Source organism: Astyanax mexicanus, chromosome 1 (genome assembly GCF_023375975.1).
Source record: "Astyanax mexicanus isolate ESR-SI-001 chromosome 1, AstMex3_surface, whole genome shotgun sequence".
NCBI classification, from domain to species: domain Eukaryota; kingdom Metazoa; phylum Chordata; class Actinopteri; order Characiformes; family Acestrorhamphidae; genus Astyanax; species Astyanax mexicanus.
Genome location: NC_064408.1, coordinates 42,347,490 through 42,368,939, shown reverse-complemented (window position 1 = coordinate 42,368,939; position 21,450 = coordinate 42,347,490). Strand labels below are relative to the sequence as shown.

Sequence of the window (21,450 nt, the reverse complement as noted above, 5' to 3'; positions counted from 1 at the left end):
ATAAAGGCATGAAATAGTATTGTTGTTGAATTAAAATTTTTTGATTTTATTATTAAAATATAACAGTTTGGTATGTTTCCCAGTGTCTCCAATTTTTTATAGAGGATCCTTTAATTATAAAAATAACACAGTCAGTTTTTTTTGTTTTGTGTTTTTCGTTTCTCCTTAACTTTAAAAACACTCATGGTCGCTTTCACTCTGTACTCCTGCCGGCAGTTCTCCCCACAACAACTCCAACCGGAAACTAGTATACCTACCACTCACTACCCGGAAGTTAGGTAGCGCCATCTTGTGCACAGAGCCAACTAGAGAAGGAAGACCGAGTAAGAACAGAAATCGTGCGAAGATGGTGTCGAACGACTTAGTGGAATGAAGCACATGGTGTACATGTAGTTTAAAAGCCCCAAAAGAGAAGCCGCTGCTCCACGTCGCGAAGCAGTAGTGACCGAGTGAGGGTGCCTAGGATGGTCCAACTTAACCCGTGGAAGTGAAGCGAAGTAGGTCGACGACTGTGGTGGGAAGACGAGGGCGACGGCGTAAAAAGACCATGGCGATGACGTTGGAAGACGTGGGGCGATGGTGTGGGAAGACGAGGGATAGCGCGGAAAGACGGAGGAGTGAAGGGAGAAAGAACCAGAAGGATTGCCCCGGAGAAAGAGAGAGGAGGAGTGGACACACTAGAGTACCCCCCAGTGAGGCTGCAGGGAGGCGGAGCCACAGCGGGCCGGGCGGAAAGAACGCCGGTTGGAAAGGGAAATAGGGAAAAACGCGCCGCGGGAGTTGGCCCGACTGTAAACCGAGAGAGGCAGTGGCGTGGGCGCCGGCAGCGGTGTGAGAGAGAAAGACGTCGCTGAAGTCCGAAGGAGACCCCGCGGAAGCGGCCAGACCGGGCCGAGGAGCCAGGAGAGGAGACGCCAGCCGCGGCAAAACACACCGTAATCAAGGAAGGTAGCCGGGAGCAGTAGCATGGAGCAGCCTGGGTAGACGAGGACGCCAGGACACCAGTCGTTCTATGTTGTTCAACACGCAGGTAGAGACATAGTGAGGAGTGAAGGTGTATATAGGGAGAAGAGTGGGAGGAGTAAGGGCGTGGATCAATCTCCCAAAACTAAGTTATATACTCCACTTATTTAGCTATTAATCCTAATGCTGAAAGTACTGAATGTGACTTATTTGGTAGCAGGTTGGTTTAGCATGTGTTGTGTAGTTTGACAGGGTTCTACCATAGGGCCTTTGAAACTGATGTGAAGAACTGAAGTGTGGGTTTACATACCGGGTCAAAAAGCTTCAGCACTAAACACAATCAAATGTAATGATATGAAAATGTATAAAACTTAATAGATTAAGTTCAAACTTTATCATTTTAGTGCATGAAGAAGATGTTCCAAAATCATCTGCTGAACCACCTTGGGATGCAACTGGTGGTACATGTACCACAGTTTAAGAGTTACTGATCAAATTATCTAACCTAATAATCTGATGTCACTCATGCGCTTATATGGCTGAATGCAACCCAGTTCTCCACACAGCTATGCTCCAACATCCTGTCTAAAGCCATCCTAGAGTACAGTCTTTTTTTAATATACTGTCTCTTAATACTCATGATTTCATTGCCCTCCCAACAATAAAAAAAAACATTAATAATTTCTCAAGCTTGAAAAAACTTTTTTTCTTTCTCTTTTTTACAGTAAAAGTTGTGTGCTTCACAGTGTGCTTCATTTACACATACATTTCTTTATTCATAAATATATTTAAAATAACCAATCTTAAACAATAACAAGAATAAATGATACTGTCAATATAGGGTTACTTTTTGGAAAGGCTCATTTACTTAATCACCCACATAATATCATATTCAACACACTACACAGATGAGATATTTGATATAACATGTTTATTTCAATCAATAAAACAATTAAACATACTCAAAAATGCAAGATTCACAGACCAAAAAGGGCAGAACGGATATGAGGTTACAAAGAGTGATATGCACTTAAAGTAATATCAAAAAGAGGCAATCAGTGCTTTAATTGAACCTAACCGAAGGTAAAGGCAAACAGTAAAGCCTACTGCAAACACATTCCATTCCAATATAAGCACTGAGAGAAGGCATATTCTTCAGCTAGGACTGGGTTAATGAGGGTTAACGTGATGCACTACTAAAATACATTCTCCCCTGTTCAAAAACATGTGCATGACCCATCTAGTATCATTCATCATTCACAGGTTTTCTTATAACAATCATTTCAGTATCGGTATATTCAGTCCAGTTAACATTAAAATGCTCCCCAGTTAGTCTGTCACGTCACGTCATCTCACTGACTTTATCCATATCATATCTGTAATACATAAGGCATACAATACTCAACTTTTACAACCAAAAAAAAATAAAAATAATTAGCTCAGAGACAAAGTATAACAGCAGCTGACAGTTATTGAGGTATGTATGGGGAAAGAAAAAAAATGAAAAAGCTTAACACTAAAATGATTGTTGTCATTTTCTGTATCCCAATCAGGAGAGAACAAGAAAGATAATACTAAACGTTATTAAAAACACTACAATAGCTAATAGCAGATTTTTTTTTAGATATAACTTTGTGTTTTATTTTGTCCAATTTCATACTTCCTGTGTTGTAATGTGGACAAATATGTAAAGATAATACTAACAATAAAATTATATTAAATCATCACTAAGAAAGTCAAGATCAATGTTGAACAAAGGCTTTTTAACATGTTTTTTAATGTCCTTTACATTTTGCTGGAAAAACTAGGCAACATTTAATGGCAGCGTCCATAAAACTGTATGACAAGCCTTTGTTGACAACTGAAAACATAATTTCAATAGCTGTAAAAGTCACTAGTCAATCTGGACTTTATTTATCTGGGGAGTACAAAGGCTGGAACTTTGACAACAAGAAGGCACATTCTGCCTCATGCTTTATAAGAGAAAGCACTATGTCCTTAAAAAGATGTTGAAAAATCGTTGCAACTGTTAATTTAAACCATGTTCCGTTTTGATTGAAAGGTAAAAAGACTTTCTATTGAGGTGGTTGAAAAGATGTGTATGTAAGGATATATTTTCTTTGTATAGATTTCGTTGAAAGAGATTTTTAAAGTGGTTGAAAATCTTTCTTTTCACCTTTAACTTTCAACCAAATCTATACACAGAAAATACATCCTTAACATTTTTTCAACCACTTCAAAGAAACGTACTTTCACCTTTTGACCAAAAACGAAAACCAACTTTCAACAAACAGCTCAACAAACATTTTTTCAGCATCTTTTTAACAACACATTTCTTGGGCTACATACTAACTTATGTACCAGACATTAGCAGGTCTCTGTGTAGAATTATAAACACTGCACTTCAGTTAAGTGTTGCCAAAAATACTACTGTTTTACATTTCTTTAACATATCACACTGGAGGAAAAAATTAAGCATTTTAAACCTGGAAGTATGTTACGACCATCCAGCTTCAGACTCTTAGCATTTCTAACAAAGTCAAAATCTCTTGTTCCAGCAGGGCAGAACAAAAAACATCAGTAGTTAGAAAATAGCAGAAATGAGTATGTCAGTATGTCAGAATATAACCTCGCTGCCTGAATATTTTTCATTCCTCCCAGAATATCAGACAAAAAAAAAAAAAGCAAACAAACAAAAACATTTGAAATTAATATTACACATGTGAATTGGCTATTAGTATAAAACTACTCTTATCTTATTGTTTAGTATTAATGTCACAAAAAAAGAATCTGTAGTTTACAACAAAAGACAAACAACAATTAGAGGCCATTTCGCAGGGATCTCTGAGCTTTTTTTCGTTCTTTTAAAGGCCACCTTAGCAGATGACAATGTTTTGTAACCATGACCAAGAGAACAACAACCAATGAAACACGGGCGCTCTACCAACTACAATAAAAACAACCCTGTTCTTGAGTCAGCCGGACTTTTGGCAGTTCCTATATTGGAAGGGGGAGGTCACGTTGGCGTTTTATTTCCTGGAAGGCCAACTGCACTTGGGGCTGTGTGTCTCCTTGTTGCTAGGCAACAACAGTATTGTAAGTGTCAATCGTCTGTGCTCGCTAGCTTTCGTTTTGATCTGTTCAGGCAGTCCATTTAGAATGGGACTGGTCAGCCTGGTTCAGGGTGTATTAACCACCAGGAACCCAGTGAGCAAAATGCGTAAAGACAGGTTCTACAAAATTGGCAACTCAAAAAACCATAAGGATGTTTATTAATAAAAAAATTACTTGTGGCGAATTCTTTTGAAAATGGTGAAAAAATGCTCTTTACTACTACAATTAACAACAATAAACAAAGTTAAGAACCATCTATAAGAGTTTTTTTTCTTGGTGCACCATTTAACCAAAGAAAAACCAAGCCATTCAATTTGTTCTTTAAAGTTGTCACAGTTCTATATAGAATCACTGGACCAACCATTCTTAACAAAAGATTTCAGTTGGATTCATCATTAGATGGTAAAAACGCATCATTAATCTGGTACAGACTTTTACATCTTCCAAATTTAGTAATGGTAAAATTCCATCAGTCTCCCTTTATCACATGATGCCTCTGTGTTAACACTGTGCAGCCCTAGCTCTGGCTGTTCATCCAAACCCCCTTTTCCCCCACCCTTAAAGACAGGTCCCTGGTCAGTTTTTCCTCTGCCCCACCCTCGCCCTATATATTATTTCACACTGATCTCACATCAGCCAAGCAAGTCTGAGCCAGAGATGAACAGAGAAAATGAGGTAGGCTTTTGCTGTAAACAAAAAAAGTAAAAATTATTACTGTTAAAATAAACACAGAAAAACAAAGATCCTCTACAATTCCTTTCAGAAAACAAAATACATCAAAATGTAAAAAACAAACAAGAAAATATGAATAACTATGTATAACTCAAAGAGGTAGTTCCTAAATATATCAGTACATGAGTATGTGTGTAAAATCAACAGTCAAGAGTAGGTCTGCTGAGGAAATGATGAATTCTTCCCAAAAGAATAACATTGATTCGTTTATTTGCTTCGTTCCCTGAGAGAAGTTCATCCTGAGTGGATCTGCGGGTAGAAATGTAAAAAAATACGCTGTACAAATTGGTATGCCAAGTATTGGTCTGTGCTGTGCCAGTTTGTCTGTCAGTTTTCTTACTCTCAGATTGTGTCCTTTAGTGATTTTTTGTGCGTTTGATCGATTAAGTACAACGCACACACATGCACTTGTGCGTGCAATAAAAAAAAAAGCTGCATTCCACGTCAGTGTTAAACTTTTAAGACAAATCCCACCTTTCATATCAGCGGGGCAGATTAACACAGAGTAAAGTTCCACACCTCTAATGCCTTCAGTACAGCCACTATCTGTCTTTGGTATATACATCTATACCAAAATATAGTTGGTTTTCTGTTGTAAAAGCCTTCATATATATATATATATATATATATATACACACACACTGTGTTTTCACTGTCACACAAAAAACTATATCTCCACTTTTGACACTTTCCACTTTTTTACATAATTGCAATAACTGACGTGTGTTATTTACACTGTGAATAGACCAATAGAACTGCTCTATTAGAATAAAGTTTTTTTTTTCCATTGTCTTTCATTATAAAGTAAAGAAGGTAATTTCCTCCTTATATAAAGTTGCAGTTTTAGAAAAACAAGAGGAGCTGGTGTTTTTAAATTATGTAACTGAAACAAGTTCATTCCATATCATTTTGGAGCATTTCTATTGGTCTATTTATCATAACTTTTAACACAGTACAAAGAGCAACTACCAGATTTACATGGTCATAACAGGTAAAAAGGCAAAAATGGGGGTGTAACAGTTTTGTGTGGCAGAAACAATATATGTGTATATGTATATACACGGCTGTTTGATTTGTCAACACACGATTTAAAAAAGAACAAAATTCACCAAGCAACCAGTCAGGAACAGTCATGTGCAGTTGCTTTGAGTTCAACAAGTTCTTGTTTTACTTTTTCACATTCAATATGGTCAGAGAAGAGTCGCCACGTTTCTAGACGGTATAGCGGAAGCTATGTGCCAGTTTAAGTCACTTTTGAAAAGCAGCTCGCTCACCCTGTCTTTCTCTCTCTCTCTTCATAAAAGTATGTGTGAAAAAATATGCACATGCACACACATACACTCACACACATACATCCACACACACACACACACACACACACACATCCACACGCCCACAGAAAAGCCAATGCCTTTCTTTCTTTCTTTCTTTCAAAAAGCTCAAGAATCTGGCTGCCATCTCAGTCTGTTATACGTAAAGACAGAGGAAGCAACAATGTAGACAATGTTAGTTTTCTGTATTGTTAGTGAGATTTCAAGGACAAAGACTCACTGAGGAAATCATTCCTGCAGTGTATAAAGGTACAATCCGCAGTGCTTTTTTTTTATTTTTATTTTTTTTATCTCACCATGGATGTGAAGCAAAAAGCATGAATATATAACTTGATATGCTTGTATTCCAAACAAACAAATTTAAACTGGCCCAGTATTTCTGACTGAAATTTAATAAGTTGACAGTTATTCAGGTTTGGCTCTTTACAAACACCTTAGCTTAAAATAATTTATACTGATTAAAATGATTTTACCACTGAGATGCTTTTGTGAGAGTGACCCTAAACATGTTATCTAGGCAGCCAATAAACACAAATTTTGGTGGTAAACGTAATAAAAACGGTGAATATGCTAGATATTGATGTTCTATTCCTAATGTGCTAAGATGATAGTCTTTCTAATAAATTTATTTTCACTTTTTTGGAATGTACCTTTCCTTTGCTACAGGTTTAGGTATACTTTTAGGCACTCATGTTTTGTAACACGGTGTAATACACATACTTAACCGCAAATGTCAGCTGAACTGTCAGATTTTACAGTCCTGTTAAAGGATAACATGCAACAGTGAAATGCAACAAATACTTAAACAGTGATTTTGTATTCAAATAAGTCAAACGGTCCATGTGGGCTCTGTATAGTTAGTATAGTTAATTTTTTGTTCCATGGGGGCCCCACATATAAATGTCAATGATGGGACCAGAAGGTGTTACACTAAACACATATTTTGTGTTGATTTCCTGTCCTATTTGAATACATATACTTTTCTTATATTTAATTAACTGTTAAATTATAATGCTGTTTAGTTCTGAAAACTAGTTGAACTATACCTTAAAGTCTTTTTCATCTTTCCAGTCAGTTTTGCTTAACAACTGTATTATTAAAGTGGCGTTACAGAGAACACATATTCAACACTTTACCTCATAACTAAGCACTCAAATAACTAAACAACATTAATAAAAACATATACCTATGGCTAGCACATTAGCTAACATCAGTCACGCTGTTCTTTGCTCAGAAAATGGCCTATATATTTATAATTATGGCAAAACATCTCATCTGAATGAAACCAACAGGTTCAAAAGTGAATCTACTGGTTTTAACTGTTTAATTGAGTGAAAAAAAAGTTTTCGAATTTCTGAATGGCTGCATGAGAATTCATAACATTTCTGAAGCATATTTACCTTGAAACTGAGTTTGATGAGCTGATGCCCATGTCAAATACCATGGGGAACCATCATAGCAATTTAAGTTTCTGAATATTTGGCTCATCAGGGTATTGTTGTTCATGTTAATGTCATGCTTTGGATTAAATTCTAGCTTGTGTAATCTAATTTAATCTTTAATTAAGTTTTTTGATTTTGTAAGGCTGCATGCTAATATATATATTTTTTACATTGAAATCCACAATGTGTCTTTTCAGGTCAAATTTGAGAAGGTTACTGCTTTGAATCTACCCTATAATACATTTGATATGTAAAAATCTGTAGTTTTGTTAGTTTTTTTCTGTAAATATAAATGAACAAAGTTTGGTAAATTGCTGATCGTTTGATTGTGTCTCATGGTAACATGTGACTTTGAGAATGTTCTTTTTCCTCTGAATGTCACTACACAATGTTTCAGTGTTTTAATTCTGGTTGCCTAATCCTCTATGAGAACAGTGACGGAGTGATGGAGCTCTAAGAAGAGGTATGATGTAACTCTGGACTTTTACACACCAAGAAAAGGAAAGAACTTTATCTACCTACATATTCAGTTTTTACATACTTAAAACCTCATACTCTTTCATAAACTCTTAGGAAACACATATATTAATACCTTATATTATCATTTATTACCGTGGAACTGTCTGTTACTAAGCAAGAAACAACTGAAAATCTATACTATAGATATAACGCCTTTAAATATACGTAAATGTTTTAGTCTTGAGATTTGTAAAAGTAATGTGTTAGTCTACTCCTGAACATAAGGCTAGTATCAAGCGCCAAAGAAGTTCAGGTAGCCAACAGTCTTATCAAGGCTTGAGTTAGCAAACGCCTCACTGACCTTCTGCACACAAGATTAGCATCCATGTATGTGCTCATGTGCCTCCAGCTACACACACACACACACTTACACACACTTACACACATACATGCCCATTATGTCTCAGTTTGGGGCATTTAAATGGTATAGTGGATTTGTAGTATGATTGTATGATTCATGCTAGCATTAGTTAGCATTAGGCTAATGTTGATCAATCTCATGAGTGTCTGGCTGCTTTACTGGCTTCCTGATCTTATCAAAACGGAACAAAACAGAATGTTTCAGAAGGTGAAGGAATGTTAGCAGGTAAGAAGAGAAAAGAACAGTATGTTGTGATTTGTACCTTTGTAAAGCTAAGCAATAGTGACGTGTTCATTATTAAGCTGCTTAAAGTTGCACATGAGGTGTAAAGGGCTTTTTAATAGCCAACAACTTTTTTGTCTTGTTTTGTCTTACTGTTATAATAAAACTTGTGGCTAGTAATGCTAGCTAGCAAGTCAGCAAGACACACTGTACAACATTGTGCCAGGTGATGCAATGTGGGTGGAGCCACAGATTCCACTTTGAAAACTTTTGTAGTCACAACGTGAGGATTGTGCTGGTAGCTAAAAGTTAAAATAGCAGGTTTTCCACCTGCACAGTTTCCTGCACTGCACGGTGTGATTTATTCTACTATACAGACTTTGACTGAAAAACTGTGTGTGAGGTGACTGGTACAATAAAAACCACCTAATTTTCACCTCATTTTACCTCATTTTTTAGTAAGTTCATTAGTTAGCTAGCTAGCTAGCATTAGCCAAACCACTGATCAAACAAGAAATATCTTGCTTATTATTATTTGTCCCTGTTATAGTGGTTACAGTGGTCTGATTTCAATGTTTTATACAGATTACAAAAATATATTCATGGTCACTGTGATTAACACCTTTAGGCTACAACCGCAGTGACCCCTGATTTTCCACCTGCTGTACAAACATTGCCTGCTGTGTGAAAAGCTATGTTAGAGTAATCACTCTATTCACCATGATTGCTGATTTTTGGCTTGTGTTGGAGTTATTGTGGTTACCACCCATGATTTTGCACCTGCCTTCTGAAAACACGTGGCGCCCAGTGGAGTTCTGACCCTTCATCTGGCAAACAGTCAGAGACAGGCAGAGCGTTTTGTCACTATCCGCGTGAAAATACGACTAATCACAAGGGTTGACATTCATTTTGTCCCTCTGACGTCAGTCTTGACCATTTGAGACACACAAACACAAGTAGACACACATGCGCCCCTACCTCAGCTACCCCCCAATAACTTGTGCCATAGTTGCATAGAGGGCAAGTCAAGGTATCAGGCTTTCACACACACACTCACACACACACACACGCACTGATGCGCCGACCGTTGCCATAGCTGCGGTGTAGGAGAGCACCCCCCGTTACTCGAACGCATGAGGTAGAAGATGCTGGATCCAGGCTCTCTCAGACTGAGGTGAAAGGTTGGGAGAAGTTGGGAGGCGAGCTTGCAGTCAGTCTCGAGTTTTCCTCAAGCGCTGCCCATGAGCTCCGCGCTGATGAACTTCCTCCGGCGAGGACGAGGGGCCTTCCCGGGGGGACGAGCCCGAGCGGCTGCCCTCCTCCTGCGACTGTGTGGAGGCAGTGGAGGAGAAGTGGGGGTCCTGAGAAGTGGAGGGTGACAGCGCCCCCTTGTGGGGACACTGGGCCACCATGTGCATTACACTCTGACAGTAGTGGCATTTCTTTGGCTGAGGTGGCAGGCCACACTCTTTAGCATGGTGGTCCAGGCCTCCACAGTTATAACACCTGAAGAAAGAGAGAGAGAGAGAAATTCAGTTATTTCATGCTCCCAACTAAACTGTTTTAGACACACTGAGTACGATAGTTCACATACAAGCCAACAATAATGATATTTCTTCTCAATAATTTAATTTAAGTTCCTGAATAAGTGTGAAGGATATATTAAAACGTTTACTGTCTTTATTTTTTACAAAACACTGTCAAGCGTCCTCCTCCTAAAAGCAGCAAACCCCATTTCAGTCACTTTAGATTAATTTTGTTCTGTGCTGTTAAGTTGACAACGGTAAATAGTAATAGACAAACATTATACAAAATGCAAAAAAAAATTATATTTAAAATGGCTTCACAATATACAGCTCTGGAAAAAAACAAGAGACCAATTAAAAATTATGAGTTTCTTTGATTTTACCAAATTGAAAACATCTGGAATATAATCGAGAGGAAGACGGATAATCACAAGCCATCAAACCAAGCTGAACTGCTTGAATTTTTGCACCTGAATTGGCATTAAGTTACACAAAAGCAGTGTGTAAGACTGGTGGAGAAGAACATGCCAAGATGCATGATGTATTCCACCAAATATTGATTTCTGAAGTCTTAAAACTGCATTATTTGAGGTCTGAAAGCTCTGCATATTTTTTTGATATTTCAGCCATTTTTATTTATTTGGAATTTGGGAAATATTTTGTCTGTAGAATAAAACAACATTGTTCATTTTACTCAAATGTATAATTATAAATAGCTAAACCAGATAAACTAATTAAAAAACATAAGTGGTCTCTTAATATTTTTTCCAGAGCTGTAGATTATCCATGTGCAACATCAAAATGTTTCATGTTCAGTTATCAGGTTGAATGTGTTTACAAGTGAAATGTGTTTACAAATCTATGTAATTAAATGAGAAAATAGATACTCGCAGAGAATTATCCACGAACAGTAATTAATATGACTGAAGCTGGAATTATTGCTTAATTATTATTATTATTATTATTATTATTATTATTATTATTATTATAGTGACTCCAGTATATTTTGGCATCCTACTTTCTAGACAAAGCTCTTTTAGCTAAATGCATTTGCATTCACCATTTAGACTCCATCATATAGTCCAAAGTTTCTGTACACACCTCTATCAGTCAAACATCTGCATTAAAACATTTAGCCAAATGTTTGCATACTCAAATATTTAGCAACACCTTAGCCTCTACCTAGCAACACCTTAGCATCCACATAGCAACGTCTAAGCAGTCAACACTTTTATCACAGGTCACAACCGCTGATTTGCCATTACATTCACAGTTTCTGCAGAACTGTACATATGCTGTTCATCCAACAGGGGGCAGTATCACACAGTGGATCCCAAATCCTGCACATTCCCAACTGCATTATCCCATTGTTTTTCTTTTTTAATAAAATATATACATAAAATTATATATATATATATATATATATATATATATATATATATATATATATATATATATATATATATATATGAGTATATCCACAGTCAATATCTATTAACTAATGCAAGAATTAAACTATACTTAGATTAATTTGGCTAATCTGAATAACTGTTTAACAGTGATTTTCACAATTGAGATTGAACATCTTTACATATAGACTGACAGATGGAATTCTAAAGCCTCAAATAGTAGCTTGTGCTTCTATCAAAAACCTGTAAAGAACTATTTAATGTGGCATTAATTTTCATACTTTACACCAATACTTTTGTTTTTATTTTGATTTTATACACGTTTTAATTTTTGTTAGCTATAAACCATGCTGTTTTGTTACTATTTTGTTTTTGTATCTTCAATAAAATAAGTAAAATAAAAATATATATTTTTTTCAGTTGTTATATAAGAAAAAACTGAAAATCCTAATGGGGAAAAATCATAATAGGTGAAAAATCATAATGGGGAATTGCTCATATATTGGAAGAATATTGAGGATTAAGATTTTTTTTTTTGCAATATCTCCAAGCTCTAAAAGGATCAATAAACTGTTTTGAATGCAATGGTTTTGTAATAGCACAGAAACAGTCATTTTTTACAACACATTTTTATTGGGTGTTTTTTTTCTACCCTGGACTACTTTTTAAAAAAGACACAATACAGAGTAATCATTTGTGGAAAATGGTTTAAATTAACTATCACTATTTTATATGGAAAAAACTCACACACAAACATTGCAAGATTAAGTGCAGAAGAAATATAATGTAATATATAGGAGAGCTGTAGGACATGGCTCCTGTTATAAGGGTTATGTGTGAGTGGTGAAGCAGCGGCTCTATAATTTCTTTTATTCTGAGCTTCAGATCAGAGCGGTGTGAAGTCCATCCTGAGCGTTACTAGGGAGTCTGTGGTTGCCACGGTGCACAGTAACGAGTGGGCTGGAGACCACATTAGCCAGTTCTAAATATAGACAATCAGATTTCTCCATACTGCCCAGGCTGTGTGTGTGTCCAAAACATCTCATGGGAACACTGCATACGTACAGGGCTGTATAGAAACACACTCTCACAGTGTACACATCACAGAGCTGGTGGGAAACGCTCCAGTACAAAACAAATACATTTTGGGTTTTCTTTATTTTTTTATGCAAATTTGTAAAAAAAAAAAAAAAAAAACTGAAATTATTTCTGAGTTATTAATTAAGACATATTATTTAAAATATAATATAAGCAAGTTTCATATGACTTAAACAATGCACTTAAATCAAAGCAACAGGAAATTGTTTTTTTTAATCACTTGCTTTTTTTAAACTTCAACCATCAGTTAAAAATAATATATTTTATTACAACAGGTTCGGTAATTTTCCTTCATTTTTACAAAAGGTTCTTAGAGCCCGTCAAAAATTCCACAAATATTTGTAAAGAAAACATTCATCAGTCTACCAGTATTTTTTTTCTTTCAAATATTCTGCCTATACTATATATTCTTTGCAACATATTTGTTTTGTACGTTTACAAATTTTAATTGATAGTAAATTCACAATAAAAAGTCTAGATTAGCAAATTAGAGGAAACAACAGGTTTATAAAAAATGTAGAACATTTAGTAAAATTTGGTATAAATATTTGAAATATTATTAAAAAAGAATGAAGCATTAATTTAGTATGGGTGTAAAAACCTCACTCAAATTAAAAAGCAGGACTTATCAATTAACAAATAAAAAAATGAATAAAAAAAAAAATTCAAATTCCATTAACTGCTTCCTCTATTATTTTTGTGGAATGAGACTAGGGAATAGTAAATACATTTTTAGGCACTCTCCCAAATCTCATATCTAATAACAAATAGTAACAAATAAAAATCTAACAGGAGTAATTTAGCTTTAACCAATTTAAATTTTATCTATTATTTCAGCAACGCATTAAGTCAGATGTATACATTAACATTGGCAATTTGTGAAATTCACATTTTCTCACCTGGGAAAAAAAAACATAATAGCATAACATGTCATGAATCCATCTTGGTCAGCTAGTCTGATGATAGCTATATATAATATGACAATCTGAAAGTCTGTATTTATTTTTTACCTGCTTGTTAGATTTGTGTTTTTTATGATACTACTTCCGTAAAAAAAAATCATAACACAAAAAGTAAAAAGTGTTAAAACATGTATTTGCAATCTGTATATTTAGATTTGATCTGTACAACATGAGTAATTCAGATTACTCATGAGTAATTGATAATGTGTTACATGAAGCATTAAAGAGTGTCTGCGCTATCAGCAACATATAGAGTGTGTAGTGTGGGTTTAAACCCTGTAGGTGGCAGTGTAGGATAAAACCTGTGAGGCTGATGGTCAGAGTTTCAGTCATGAACTCTTATAAGGAATGATACAAGACGGCTGCAGCAGAATGTCAGAATATTAACATAACAATATATTTTTGTTTTCTAACATGCTGGGTGCGTCATACTGGGTTCAAAAAGCATAAATAAATGTAACGAGTACATTTCTTCGTCCAGAAACTTTACTTCTTATCTGTTTTTAGAGAAAAACTCTAAACTGAAATGAGATATTTTAGGTTTGTAAGATATTTTTACCCTTCATAAGCAGCACAAATGAAAAAAGCAAATTAAGCACAATACATTTTTTAGATTATTAAAAAGACTGTAAACAATACTCTAGGATAGTATTTCAAAACAGTCGACTGTAAAGGACTTTATTCACATCTTAACTGTTCAGTGCAGCCGATAATCTGATATTATGATATTGAATTACACCTAAAAAATCATAGAATAATCATAGCAAAATATATATAAAATGACATGAAAAATTGTAATGGTGCTGCCCCAAACTAGTGTGACTTTATTTAATTAGTTAAATTAGTTTATTTAGTTACATTTTATGAATGAAGGAATATAGGTCTAGTCAAAGGACCCAATTCTTTTTAATGTAAAATAATGTCCAAAATAAAAAAAATAATAAAAGAAACAAACAGTAATTGATTAGTTTGATACATGGTTAATCGTTGGAAGATAAGTAACTTCTAAATAAATGCTAAGTAACTTCTAGAGAGGCAGTGGAGCATTTTAGTCTATGCAGCATTTCTCAGCACAAGAGCTGATCTGTGTTAGTTTCTCTTTTTTCTTTTAGGATTCTCTTGTTGCTAGATTAGCCCTTTAAACGTCAACAATTTCTCTCTTATTATATGTACTCTATTTAATGTAAGAAGTTTCAGGTAAGGAAAAAAAAACTGATTTCTCCCAAAGGGAAGAATAGTTCATATCAATTTTTTTGCTATAAGGAAAGAAATAAAACACTTAATATCATAAGAGGTTTAATCAATTGAAAAAAAATAATAATAACTTAAACTTAAACTTAACTTAAACAGAAAAGGGAATTATGAATTTTACTAGAAAAAAAATCCATCAAAGCCCACATCAGAAAGCAGTGGAAAAATATAAATATTTAATTTTACACACTGCATTACAGGAGGACAATTCGCAAGATTGCTCTCTCTCTTTCTCTGCTAGATCTGCATCTAAATGTAGATGTTTATCTGTGCTGTTCAGGATGCCACTGCAGGAGCCTTTTGATTACACTGAAAATGTGCTGCACTGACTGTTCATCACTCAGAATGAAGAAAACACTTAGGATCTCTGTCGGAACAAAATCTTGTATCTACAATATGGTAACCAGTGGTTGATGAAATACACAAAGACATACCCAGGGTAAAATAGTAATAGTAAAAAGGTATTTGCTTTCTAAACTAAAATAATTGTTCCATAATTTAATAAAGGTCTAATATTGTATCATCATTTTTGTTACAGGACTCTTGCTCAGTCAGCTCATTTTGGTTAAAAAATAATTCAGTGTTTCACCAATATTGTAATAGAATGTCATTAATAAGTCTTGTACTGATGTCTATTAAATTGATTATAAATATGAAACACAGCATGAGAACTGTTTCCATTAGGTAGAATCATGTGGCAAGTCTTTTTGTAACCTAGTTACAAGATTAATTTTAACAAAAACATAGGTTTACAAATTATTTTTCCCCTACCATATCGAGTCCATATATTCCATATTACATAATTTCCTTTTGGTCCTTTCAGCTTATTTAAATATGTTTCAAATAAACTGATAGCTGCTTGACCAATAAAACAGTTTAAAATTACTTGTTTTTGAATGTTTAAAACTGTCTTCTATTAAATGTTGTCCCATTACTATTGTGGTGTAAAACTAAACTTTATGTAGTTATACAAGTCAAATATCTTACGTTTAACTGATTTATAATCAAGTTAATAGACGTCAGTTACACGGTTGTCTACTGTGCTTGCAAATAATAGCTATGTATAATAACTGGTTAACAAAAGTTCCAAAAATGTGTACATTGTACTCTTAAAGGTGTGGTTGCTTTGGCTTCTTTACATTTGATAATCTTAAGTAACGAGTTTTACGAAACTACTTTTAGATTTCACACAATTTAGTGGAGTAAAAAGTTAAATATTTTAGCTGCGTAACTACATAAGATCTAGTTTTGCTGCACTATAGTAATGTTACAACATTTATTAGAAGACAGAGTTAAACATTCAAAAACAAGTTATTTTAAATTGTTGTATTGGTCAAGCAGGTATCAATTTATTTTAAAAGAATAAAAACAGGCTGAAAAGACAAAAAGGTACATAAGGTATTCTTTAAGGTATTTCAAATAGAAAAATTAAATGTAGCACAGTTTTCAAATGTTCTTAGTTGTTCTTGTTCATGTTTATCAATAGCTTTCAGGTAATAAGTGTAATAAGAATGTAAAAAAAAAAGCTGTAGATATTTCTAATACCACTAATAATAGGATTTTAACAATTTAGTAAATACTGTTTTGCTTCTATAGCATAAGTTAATAGTTTTTAATAATATATATATATATATATATATATATATATATATATATATATATATATAGAGAGAGAGTTTTTCATTATTATCAAAAAATTAGCAATACATTATTTTTACACTATGAGTATCAATCAGATTATCAAATAAGACTTTATTTGTATTTTTTAGTATCTCTTATTTATACTGTTTTCTATGGTTGTGTTATCACCTGGAATAGATGCTGCAATTTCACATACAAGGCCAATTCCCTCTGGTAAAGAGGGAATATGTGTCTGTGTGTGTGTAAGAGTGTGTGTGTGTTTGTGTGTGTGCGCACCGTGGTATGACTAATAAAGAGAGAAAGTGAAAAAGGAAGCTTCAACACCCACGGTGTGTTTATTTCTGGGGTGTCTTTGGGAGTTCTCCAGCAGCTCTCGGAACTTCATGAGCTCAGTTATAAAGATGGCGTTCACTGCAGCCAAGTTACAGCTGAGCTTCAGCCAAACCCAGCTAATCATCACGCTTCACCATCACGCTTCTCATGCACTTCCACCTCGAAACACGCTCACTCTCACAGCAGCTTTTACACAAGCAACACAGAACCGCACATAAACAGACAAACACTAGGCAAAAGGAAAAGTGGTGGGGGGTCAGGAGAACGCCGTCTTAAAGAGATAAGAAGAACATTCTACGATTTAAGACCAGAGCAGTATGTAACATGTAACATTTATGAATTCTATACTTATTACTGAGAGAATTACTGAGAAAACAGAATCAGCCAACAGTAGAGTGAAATTGAGAATGTCATTCTGTTCTAAATTGACCTAATTTCAAATTTTTTATGAGATATATAAGAGTGGAGAACCTTTTTAGAGTGAGGTGTGAACGTAGAAACTTTTAAAACTAATATGTAAGAGGAAAGTAGTGGAGTGGAGAACCTTTTTAATACAATGTGAGAGCTGGGAACCCTTTTAAAGTGATGAAAGAGATTAACTTTTTGAATGGATATGCAAGATTGAGGAACCGTGAGAGAAAAACCTTTTAATGAGATAAATGTGAATGAAGAACGTTTCTTAACTAATGCACGAGAGAAGAACCTTTTAATGAGGTAAGTAAGAATGAAAAACATTTCTAAACTGGTGTGTGAGAGAAGAACCTTTCAATAAGTACAAATGTAGAATCTTTCTAAACTGGTGTGTGACAAAAGAACTAAAAAATAAAAATAAAAAATAAATGAGATAAGTAAGAATGAAGAAATAAACTAATGTGTGAGAAAAGAAGCTTTTTATTCAGATCCAAAATAAGAAACTTAAAAGAAAGAAAGGAACTTTTTAATTAGAAACATAAACTAATGTGTGAAAAAAGAACTTTATAATGAGATAAGATTGAAAAAACTTAAACTAATATGTGAGAAAAGAACATTTTAATAAGATAAGTCAGAATGAAGAACCTTTCTAAACTGATGTGTGCAGGTTGATCATTTTTTAAAGTGAAGTGTGATAGTAAAAACCCTGTTTAAAGTGAGATAGAGGAACCTTTTTAAAGTGACGTGCGAGAGTGAAGAACCTTTCTTAACTGATGTGTGTGAGTGGAGAAGCTTTTTAAAGTGATGTGTGATAGTAGTGAACTTATTTAGAGTAATATGTTGAGGAACCTTTTAAAGAACCGTGAGAGAAAAACTTTTAAAACAGGTATAAGAAATTAAGGACTCTTTATAAATGAAACTGTGAGAGTAAGGAACATTTTAATAAGATATGTGAGAGGGAATAACATTTAAAATAGATATTGAGGAACATTTTTAAATAGATTGTGATTCATGAAATTTACAAATATTTTAATCTTTTAAATAACCTCCACATCATGTAATGGGAACAACCATAAACTTTTCCTGAGATACTTGATTCTAACTTACTCTCTAACTTTTCTCTGGAGTCTCAGAGACCCCAACTATGGAATTTCCCAACTTTTCTTTTATCTGATTCCCTGAATGATAAGACAAAATAAATAAGACAAAATAAAGTTAAACTAAAAATATAAGGAATAAAATGTCGTACTGCAAAAAGTTTAGCCTAGATTTCTAAAGAAAGTAGAAAAAAAACAGCAAGGATGGAGTGTTTCTGTTACGCCATTCATGGGGAAATATTAATACAATACAAAGATTACTCAGCTTTCAATTTCTTATGTTAACATTCAAATAATATTATTTCACATTTGAATAATTTTACCTTTAAATAGGTGAGCTCCATGCATGCAACTAGTGCATTAACAAGAATCTTATTTTCATAATTTAATGGGATTATATATGAAAAGAATTTCTACACTACAATCCACAACAAATGAAACAGATAAGCTTTGTTGCTCAAACAACCATAAAAAATGTGTTTTGTTTTTAAATAAATAACCAAATATAGATAATTTATCCCTGTTATTTTCTTTACTAATTTACTATTGCTTATATTAAGTGTCTTTGTAGATGAAGAAATGTAAATAATTTGTTTAATTAGTTTTTTAGTGTAAAAAAAAAGAAAGAAAAAAATATTCAATAGAGATAAATGATTGATACATGCTAATTAGTAAGAAGGGCTGATTTTAATAAATTTTTACAACACAATATATTTATCATACATTATTCATACACAATTCATTGGTAACAGCAGAATATTTTATACTACTTTACAAAAACTAATATCCAAATACTGACCAGTTATAATTTTTTTAGATATGCTGCACTTCCTCGAATGGCTGGACCTATAATAGTTTTTGTACTGTAGTGTGCAGTTAGTGTTCTTTTAGCACTTAATATCGCCATATTGCCCATCTCTAGTAACATGTTTTAGGTCATCTGTGCTTGTACAATGTAATATGTTGTTATAACTAAAGTTTTCTTTAGTTTATACACTGGCACAAGCTTAAAAAGAGATCATTACATTGAAACAACGGAACTCTCATCACTCTCAAATATCAGATCAATCCCTCAGTGTATTTCTGAATTACTCAAACAGAAGATAATCCAACTTTATATTACAAATATTTTCTGAATAATTCGTGAAAATGTCATGCGTAATTTTTTCATAAGTTATGTTTGTTTTTTGCCACAGTAAATGATTAAGTTAAAGGTCAGTCCTCCTTCACGGCACAACCCTATTGAACCTTTTTAAATCTACCCACACATTCGCCGTCCAACACACACCCAAGTACAAAAATAGCTTTAATGCAACAGCCTAGATGCCTTGTTCAATTGATAATCATTCTGCAATATCTCCATGGCAACTGACACCAGACGATCGACTAAATCAATGAGCTATTCTGAGCAGAACGTCCAGGCAGGTGCTCCAACTAGCAACATGCAAAAACATCCCGCTAACGAGCCGTTAAGACCGGGATCATCAGTCAAAACCAGAAGAAATTTCATCAAATCTGATACAAAGTTCGCTGACAAACCACATTATAAAACATCAGTCTAAACTCAAAACATCCCTACTGTATACACTATAATCTATATACGTACTATTCAAATACAGATTATATATAGTATTAAAAAGTTCAGTAGTTTCACAAAGATTAGACTGGAGAAAATGTGCATTTCCATTAGTTACACAAACAAAAGCTTTAACGGATTCAGTTTCACTAACATTAAAATATAGATTATATATATCCTAGTAAACAAAGGTGTGGGAGAAGCTGTTCTCTTAGGGACTATTTTGTCTTAAACAATTAATAAAATATAAAATTGCTTATAAATTATTTTCAATTTCTATCTTCCAATTTAAGTGATGAAGCTTAAATATTAGATTATATGTTGAGTCGCAAAGCAGTATCAATGTAACATATAACACATATTTAACTATTTAGTACATAAATGGTAATCATTTATATACAACTAAAATTACTTGATAATAAAACATTATTTTGATTAAAACATTTTAAAAGATAACATGCAAACTATAAAAATAGCTAATGTAATAATATAATAATTAAGGTAATAATAACAGAGATCAGTTAATTTATTTACTGTTGTAAGTGATTATTGTTTAGTTATTATTTCTATGACTTAATGAATGAAGAAATAAAAGTCTAAATAACATTTCACTTAGAAAAGAAAGAATAATTGATTTCTCCCAAAAAGGAATAAATGGCTGATATTTGGTTATTTGTCAAAAATGGCACAAATGTTGTAGCAGTTGCTTTACCGTGCCTTTACAGGTAATGATGTGTTTTTAATGTTGTTGTTTTTTTTTACAATTCTATATAGAAGCAGAAATGATATGCAGGATTAATTACTTTTTTTTTAATATGAGGCAGAATTACACCACAGAAGTTTCATTATCCCCACATGCTTCATAGCTTTTTAAAAAGTTTATAATAATAGAATAGTTTATAAAGGATATTAAAAACAAGGTAAGGTGGGGTTATTACTAGTTCTGTAGGTGTCAAAGACAGGGAAAATTATCTGTTACTGGCCTGCATTTCCCCTTTAAAATAAATCCTTTTCAGCTCTCAGTCCCCAGAGAGATCCACAGAAGCCCTCAGATTAAACGCACTACTCAACACACAGCAGCACTTTAAGCACAGCCTCAGACAGAAATGCAGCACAGCACAATATATGTTTCCTATAGAACTACATATCCCAAGGTGCTCAGCACACTCACCGGTCTCCCTTTGGTTTGCGTTTGAGGGGCGGGGCCTTCCCTTTGGGGCGTCGGTCGCTGCCGGAGCAGGGCCCCCCGCCAGGCCCGGTTACCCTGAGCGACTCCAGCCCTTTACTGGACCTCTTAAAGGTAAACTCCACCTGCTCTCCTTCACGAAGACTCCGGAACCCCTCCATCACCAACTTACTCTAAACACACACACACAGGACAGAAACACAACATCATTATTACCATCATTTTACTGTTGGTAAAATGTTATAACAAACTACACATCACTCATTAAAGCATACA

General features: G+C 34.1%; 1 protein-coding gene across 1 annotated transcript in view; it reads right to left on the bottom strand.

The window, feature by feature from the left end:
- Nucleotides 1-1,877: 1,877 nt before the first annotated feature.
- The window catches only part of lin28b (lin-28 homolog B (C. elegans)), a 44,528-nt gene continuing 24,955 nt past the window's right edge, over nucleotides 1,878-21,450 (bottom strand). The window contains exons 3-4 of the mRNA XM_007260464.4: nucleotides 21,160-21,347; nucleotides 1,878-10,190 (exon numbers count right to left, since the gene is read on the bottom strand). Coding sequence (XP_007260526.1) covers nucleotides 9,896-10,190; nucleotides 21,160-21,347 — 483 coding nt within the window. The 3' untranslated portion in view covers nucleotides 1,878-9,895. The remainder of the gene's footprint in view (nucleotides 10,191-21,159; nucleotides 21,348-21,450) is intronic.